The sequence below is a fragment of the Oncorhynchus nerka genome, linkage group LG24, assembly GCF_034236695.1.
Source record: "Oncorhynchus nerka isolate Pitt River linkage group LG24, Oner_Uvic_2.0, whole genome shotgun sequence".
NCBI lineage: Eukaryota > Metazoa > Chordata > Actinopteri > Salmoniformes > Salmonidae > Oncorhynchus > Oncorhynchus nerka.
In genome coordinates, this window is record NC_088419.1 from 64,013,091 (window position 1) to 64,021,490 (window position 8,400).

An 8,400-nucleotide genomic window follows, 5' to 3' on the forward strand; every position below is an offset into this window, starting at 1 on the left:
TTATTAAAGTGGCCAATGATATCAAGAATGGTAGGCAGCCGCCTCTGTGCTAGTTGTGACTGTTTAACAATCTTATGGCCTTGATATAGAAGCTGTTTTTCAATCTCTCTGTCCCAGCTTTGGTGCACCTGTACTGACCTCGCCTTCTGGATGGAAGCGGGGTGAACAGGCAGTGGCTCGGGTGGTTATTGTCTTGCCTTCCTGTGACATCGAGTGTTGTAGGTGTCCTGGAGGGCAGGTAGTTTGCCCCCGGTTATGCGTTGTGCAGACATCACCACCCTCTGGAGAGCCTTGCGGTTGTGATGTTTTGTACACAGATAGCGCTGTTGGCTAGACGCACGTGCCAATACCAGTGTGAACACTCACTATTTAATGCAATATTTTTTTGTGAGAAACCCAACAGTAGAGTTGAAAATGCGATGGAAACCCATTTAACTTGCATTTTTTATTCAGAACATGGGGAATTTAACCGCAAAAGGTATTTTATGTCCAATACATCATCACGCACAGCCTTTTATCTGTAACAAGTCCATTTGATGGAAATGCATCTATGGTAGGAAAATGTGCATATTGTTTTTATGCGGATTTTAGAATATTCGCATGAAAATCTGTCGCCAAATGGATGGAAACCTAACTACTGACCCTGATCAAAGAGTACACATACAGATGACAGTTTTGGCAATAAAAAGTCTAAATCCCAACAACTAAAAACAACATTACCATTATTGTTTGATATTCTAATTATAAACCAATTAGCATTTTGTGTGTGATCAGTAATTCAATAAACAATATGTGATTCAACAATATCTATAATCAAAATGAGAGTTATATTAACTCAGGCAAAGTAGCCCCACATAAAGACATTGATAGAGAGTAGTATGAGGGCGTTCGCATTGCACACGTTCCGCCAGATTGGTTCTTCCTCAATGCTGGTCAGTTTTAACTCCAAGGCATTTTTTTCCTCCAGGGTTAACTTTTTCTTCTCAGGCCCAGACAGCCCACACAGCCACATTCCAGTACGCTTCCAGCATGGCCCGCCCTCCACAGCAGGCTCCTCCCCAACTCTGGGGTCAGGTGTTCTGGGTGGTGTCCTGGGCTTTGTGGTCCATGGGTCATTGAAGTCAATGCGCGGCTCCTTGCTGTGTCTTGTCCACCATGTCAGGCGATGGAGCTGCAGGGGGATTGAAGAGGGGAAGAATGAATAGGTTATAACATGTAACAAAATGTGTACATGTTCTTTTCTTTTAACTGTAATTAATCTCATAAGTAACTGCATATATTTTGCAAGTCTGTTTAATGTTTATGATTAGTACATGTGGCACTCTTACATGGTGCTCTGGAATGGCCGGAGTGCAGAGGCTGACAGCAGTGATGACCAGGCCAGTGAGAGCCAGGAGGATAAGAGCAAAGTACAGGTAGTGGACATCCCTGATGAAGGCTGGCCGTATGTCTATCTCTCCACAAGATGGGGTGCCATACACAAACACCAGCACCATCTGCACCAAGCCAACAGCAAGGCCCACGATCAGACCCCAGAAGGCTCCCTGTGTTAACGGTCATCCACATTGAACGCACACACAAAGGGACAGTGTTTTGTATCAAATCTCAACAATGTGCTTTATGACATAAAAACAAATAATGGCATAAAATCCTTGATCTGACCTGCTCATTGACACGCCTCCAGAAGATGGCCATGATGAAGACAGCAGTGATGGGAGGAGCCAGGTAGCTGGTGATGGCCTGGATGTAGTCGAACAGCTGTCCACTGTTGGCTGACTGGATAATGGGGATCCACAGAATGCTGAGCACCACCATTACTAAGATGAACACCCTGCAGGTGATGACCACAAACAGGAGGTGAGGATTATTTCAGTTTAAAGTATTGTATAATTAATCGTACATAGGTTACTTTTGTTAGGAATCGTTGCCTTACTAAAATAGTTTTAATTATTTAGAAAAGTCCTGATCAGTTTTCTAGTATGTAAATGTAACCGTATTGAGTATATACAGCATTGGACTTTGGACCAGAGGTCATGGGTTTGGATTATGGGGCAGGGAAACTTAAATTGCCTCCATAAAACAGACATCTTAATGGGATATATACCTTAAGTCTTGCATTCTAAACAAGGCAATGTTTGCAACAGGGAATTCCCACAAAACAAATCATGCTTGCTCCATCCATTTTGTGTTATTGTTTGAGAAAAAAATATCACTTGTTATTTGGGTAAAAATGTAAAATCTTGACACTTTAATTAAGCTGCCTAGATTTTGTATAATGTCTTCTGAGGTTTATACTAAGCTTATTATTCACAGGGGAGTTGTAGCACAAAATACAACAGTGCCTGGAGTAAACAAAAGCAGAACCTGAGGAAGTTGGGCATGTTTAGACACAGCTATTGTCAAACAACTGGCTTTGACTCATGTTTAGAAGACATTGCTGTACATTTCTTTAATGGCGTTACCTACCTGCCCACTACCATGAGTTCTGGCTCGGAGGCCTGTGGCCGGACCCTCTGCCAGATGTCCATGGTGAACAGGGTGCTGCTGCTGTTGAAGATGGAAGTCAGAGAGGACATGAGGGCAGCCATCATTACTGCAATCATCAACCCCCGCATGCCTGGAGAGGATAGACACAGATATAACAGATTGAAGAGTGAAATTGGGCGAGTCAGATTTAAAACACAAACATCCTCAGAAAATTATATAGACACACATACAGTGATGACACATTTGAACCTTTTCAAAAATAGGATCAATAGTAAGTGTGTTTTCAGTGTGTGCGGATGTCTTACCAACAGGCATAAGTTCTACCACTAGTTTAGGGTAGGCAATATTGGAGCAGCCCACGGTGGCTCCACAGATTCTTTGGCACGCAATGGGGTCAACACATCCTACCTCATCTGCAGACATAAAGAGACGATACACAGTGGGGCAAAAAAGTATTTAGTCAGCCACCAATTGTGCAAGTTCTCCCACTTAAAAAGATGAGAGAGGCCTGTAATTTTCATCATAGGTACACTTCAACTATGACAGACAAAATGAGAAAAAAAATCCAGAAAATCACATTGTAGGATTTTTAATACATTTATTTGCAAATTATGGTGGAAAATAAGTATTTGGTCACCTACAAACAAGCAAGATTTCTGGCTCTCACAGACCTGTAACATCTTCTTTAAGAGGCTCCTCTGTCCTCCACTCATTACCTGTTTGAACTTGTTATCAGTATAAAAGACACCTGTCCACAACCTCAAACAGTCACACTCCAAACTCCACAATGGCCAAGACCAAAGAGCTGTCAAAGGACACCAGAAACAAAATTGTAGACCTGCACCAGGCTGGGAAGACTGAATCTGCAATAGGTAAGCAGCTTGGTTTGAAGAAATCAACTGTGGGAGCAATTATTAGGAAATGGAAGACATACAAGACCACTGATAATCTCCCTCGATCTGGGGCTCCACGCAAGATCTCACCCCGTGGGGTCAAAATGATCACAAGAACGGTGAACAAATTCCCAGAACCACACGGGGGGACCTAGTGAATGACCTGCAGAGAGCTGGGACCAAAGTAACAAAGCCTACCATTAGTAACACACTACGCCACCATGGACTCAAATCCTGCAGTGCCAGACGTGTCCCCCTGTTTAAGCCAGTACATGTCCAGGCCCGTCTGAAGTTTGCTAGAGAGCATTTGGATGATCCAGAAGAAGATTGGGAGAATGTCATATGGGCAGATGAAACCAAAATATAACTTTTTGGTAAAAACTCAACTCGTGTTTGGAGGACAAAGAATGCCGAGTTGCATCCAAAGAACACCATACCTACTGTGAAGCATGGGGGTGGAAACATCATGCTTTGGGGCTGTTTTTCTGCAAAGGTACCAGGACGACTGATCCGTGTAAAGGAAAGAATGAATGGGGCCATGTATCGTGAGATTTTGAGTGAAAACCTCCTTCCATCAGCAAGGGCATTGAAGATGAAACGTGGTTGGGTCGTTCAGCATGACAATGATCCCAAACACACCGCCCGGGCAACGAAGGAGTGGCTTAGTAAGAAGCATTTCAAGGTCCTGGAGTGGCCTAGCCAGTCTCCAGATCTCAACCCCATAGAAAATCTTTGGAGGGAGTTGAAAGTCTGTGTTGCCCAGCAACAGCCCCAAAACATCACTGCTCTAGAGGAGATCTGCATGGAGGAATGGGCCAAAATACCAGCAACAGTGTGTGAAAACATTGTGAAGACTTACAGAAAACGTTTGACCTCTCTCATTGCCAACAAAGGGTATATAACAAAGTATTGAGATAAACTTTTGTTATTGACCAAATACTTATTTTCCACCATAATTTGCAAATAAATTCATTCAAAATCCTACAATGTGATTTTCTAGATTTTTTTTCTCATTTTGTCTGTCATAGTTGAAGTGTACCTATGATGAAAATTACAGGCCTCTCTCATCTTTTTAAGTTGGAGAACTGACTAAATACTTTTTTGCCCCACTGTAGTAATACACAGTACATTAACATACTATACAACTTTTGAACAAGGGCAATACCATGTATATCTGGCAGAGGGTCTATTGCTGTATATTGGATTTAGTATAGACAAAGTGAGAACTCACTTGGGTAAAGTGCTCTGCTGATCATTCCAGGCATCACTATAAAGAACATGGGCAGGACCTTCAGGTAACCTCCCAGCACAGAGCCTCCTTTGGCATGGGACAGGTTCTTGGCTGAGAGAGACCTCTGCACTGTCACCTGGAGCAGGTTAGGACAAGGTCACTTACGTGAGGAAATCTCATGCCTCTCCAAAAAGGTGGGGTTCTTCGTAATGGTCTACTGTAACATACCTAAATAACACCTTAGACTTGACTGTAATGCAAAATGCAAGTCAACTACAAAAGTTCCATCTCATACCTGGTCAGTGCACCACACCCAGGTGGCTAGCACCGTGAGGCCAAACAGCAGACCAGGCCAGGGCAGATCCCCCGTCACTGGGTCTCTGAGGATGTGGAAGGCATCGGACCGGGGTAGGTGACATGTAGTGTTGGGCACAGTCAATGTGGGGATGGCCTCCTTGTACTGCTCCAGCAGACCCTCATACCAACCCACTTTGTCAAACGCTAAAGATAAAGTTCAAGGGTCCGTTTGGAAATGGATACAATAAATCATCCAATCACTAATTAATAAAATAATTATATACTATGATACTAAAGTAGTTTTAGACAAATTCATATTTAGAGGTATATACTGTATACCGTTGAACTTATACTATAGAAAACATAAAAACAGTACCTATGAACATGAGTACGAATGCGCCTATCACCATGATGACCGTCTGTAAAGCATCTGTATAGATAACTGCTGTCAGCCCCCCTGGAATCAATAACAGCCAATGGTAATCAATAACAAACAATGCCATGTAATGAATGAATAAATGACTGGTAGATTATGTTGAGAAGTTACCAGCTATAGTGTAGAGGGCAGTTACTAGAAGAAGCACCACTGTGGAGAGATAGAGGTCCCAGCCCAGGGACACTTGAATGAACAGAGCGCCAGAGAAGATGTCTGTCTGTCAGCAGAGGTAACAAGAATATTCAACTAGCACCCTGAATTGCAGTATGAAAAATGGTAGATTTTTTTTATATGAGCATCTTACTGATATCTTGGTGAAAATATAGAGGATGAGGGAGAGAACACTCATGTAGATTCTGATGCGCTGACCCCCAAACCGCTTTTTCAGGTACTCTGGCATAGTTACCACACCAGCAGAGATGTAAACCGGCACAAAGATCCAACCAAGAGCAATGAGGACCCAAGCTGCCTGTGAAACATGAAAGCTTATTCTAAGCTGAAATACTGTGGATAGGTCTTCATAATAAAGGGTGTCCACCTCCTGATGGAAATATTGACAAACTGTAATAACTCGATTATCCTCTCCATTGTTTATCATCTTGGTGTTTTTTCACAATGCACTTAACATATTACTTACATTCCATTCAAACCCTCCAACAGCGATGCCTCCTGCTGCTCCAGTGCCAGCTAGTCCGATGAACAAACCACTGCCAACATTACTGGACATCAGAGAGGCCCCAATCTGAGACAGCAGAACAAAATTTACTTCATTTTGTCCATTTTTATCTTTGGATATAGATAGCTATTATCAGTATCAACTATTTTCATCCAATTATTTAATGTTATAAAAGAAACAACTTTCCTAATTTAAAACAGATGATAATACTTAATAGTCTGGATCATGATTCACTTTTTATCTAGTTGACATAGTAATTTCTTCACTAATGTTCAGTTCAATGCATTGAGTTCAATACCATCATAATCTCAGGCTACTTACAGGCCACCATGTCATGGATCTTCCAGCCAAGAAGTATCCACCCACTGTCCCACGGTTTGCCCTGACAGAAGACTGCGATAAAGAGTTAATTTACATCATACATCAAACTATACTGTCTGTAGATATTAGTTACAGCAAAGCCTTCTCAATGACATTGCTTTATACTTATTATTTAGTCAATATTTCATTTATTTGAACAACAGATTTTGTGAGCGGAAGAATTCTGATGAATTAATCTCCACAGTACAACTTCAGTGTTAGGTCATTGTACCAGTCTTCCCTCTTCATACAATGAAAGCATCCACCAGGTAATAGGAGTGTTTATTACTTACCCATATTCCCACAACAAGAACAAAGACGAAGTATACCACGACCACAACAATATCAAGAGCTTCCAAAGCAAACTTTTCAGGTAATTCAGGCACAGAAGTCGTTGTCGCAAGACTAGGTGTTGAAGTCATTTTGACAAAAACATAGAAAACCGTGTGAACTTTGAGGCTAGCATGAAGCAAGTCAATAATTAATCAGCTTATCAAGACAATATGGAACCCCATTCATTGGTCACATATAAACCGGAAAGTCTTCAGAAATACCTATCAGATTGTAAAGCATGTTTCCTGGAAAGATTTCAGTGGTGACATTTTCCTAAAATCCATAGGATGTGTATGTGTGTGCTGTATGCTCTGTTGGGCAGCTAACAAACATACTATTATGTTCCAGAACTGGTTTGACAATAACATTATCTGGGTTAAACAATTATTGAATAATAATGGCCAACTATATGATTATCAAGACTTCATGAGAACACAATGTTACATTCACTCCTGAGGAGTATCAAATTGTTGTTAGAGCTGTCCCTAAAGGTGCTGTTCTTCTTTTAGGAGAATATAACAATACTCCAAGTGCAACTGTTGAGGATTTTGTAGACTCAATACAGTTAGAAATAATTGACATTTTAAACTATAAATGTTATAACATGTATATAAGGAAACTATGTCAATATGTTACTATTCCCTCTGCTAAAATGTACTGGAATGCAGCCCTAGGACAAGTGAACTGGAACAAAGTCTCATTGTTGTCTGGTAAATACTGTATATCTAATAAGGTGAAAGAAGTATCATACAAACTCATTCATAGAATCTATCCTGTAAAGACCTTTATTATATACAGATTTAAAATAGCTATTGATAACAAATGTGTATTTTGTGGCTGTGACCCAGAAACTCTTGACCATTTATTTTGGGACTGTTCTTATGTCAGAAGATTTTGGAGTGAGTTAGAAGATTTTATTTGAAAAGAAACGACTATTAATGTTAATCTGAGAGAATCTGATCATGTTTATTTTGATCCAAATGATATGGAACGTGACTGTCACGCCCTGACCTTAGTTATCTTTGTTTTCTTTATTATTTGGTTAGGTCAGAGTGTGATGTTTAGTTTTTGAATTGTCTAGGGGGTTTGTATGTCTAGGGGTTTTTGTATGTCTAGGGCTGCCTGGATTGGTTCTCAATCAGAGGCAGCTGTTTATTGTTGTCTCTGATTGGGAACCATATTTAGGTAGCCATATTCCTTGGTTAATTTTTGGGTTGTTATTCTATGTTTAGTTGCCTGTTCTGCACTAGCCATATTGCTTCACGTTTTGTTGTTTAGTTCTGTTCAGTGTTCTCTCTTTAATTAAAGAGTTATGTTCGCTTACCAAGCTGCGCCTTGGTCTCCTCTTTATGACGACAGTGACGTAACTTTCATTGTTAATTTATTTATCCATAAAATGTAGTGGGCAGAGAACAAACCCCTCTTCACATTATTTAAGATACTTTAAATATTATTTTGAAATGAAGAGTAAATGTAAAAACAAAAAAGAAATATGCACCATAAAAGTGTTAGTCTCGATATGTAATACCCATCTGTTAGGTTTATGTACTCTTGTTTGTATATTTTTGTAATTTGTATGTTGTGTTCATAATAAAAAAATATAAAAGATATATAAACCTATGGTCACAAAATTATATATGTAGTTAAGTGAATAAAAATTATTATTTTATTACTAATATGGGATAAA

General features: G+C 40.2%; 1 protein-coding gene and 1 long non-coding RNA gene across 2 annotated transcripts; one reads left to right on the plus strand and one right to left on the minus strand.

The window, feature by feature from the left end:
* Positions 1 to 430: 430 nt before the first annotated feature.
* Positions 431 to 6,853, minus strand: slc5a9 (solute carrier family 5 member 9). Its single transcript, XM_029632709.2, has 13 exons — positions 6,674 to 6,853; positions 6,342 to 6,413; positions 5,982 to 6,086; positions 5,649 to 5,813; positions 5,456 to 5,561; positions 5,285 to 5,365; positions 4,907 to 5,112; positions 4,612 to 4,747; positions 2,793 to 2,900; positions 2,467 to 2,617; positions 1,663 to 1,831; positions 1,329 to 1,544; positions 431 to 1,171 (listed from the first exon to the last, which is right to left on the minus strand). Exons 1-13 carry the CDS (start codon positions 6,800 to 6,802, stop codon positions 836 to 838), a joined length of 1,980 nt encoding a protein of 659 aa, XP_029488569.1. The 5' UTR covers positions 6,803 to 6,853; the 3' UTR covers positions 431 to 835.
* Positions 1,770 to 6,798, plus strand: LOC115108421 (uncharacterized). The gene is made up of 2 exons (XR_003860343.2): positions 1,770 to 1,857; positions 5,733 to 6,798. It is a non-coding gene; the product is annotated as an uncharacterized LOC115108421 (long non-coding RNA).
* Positions 6,854 to 8,400: the final 1,547 nt, after the last annotated feature.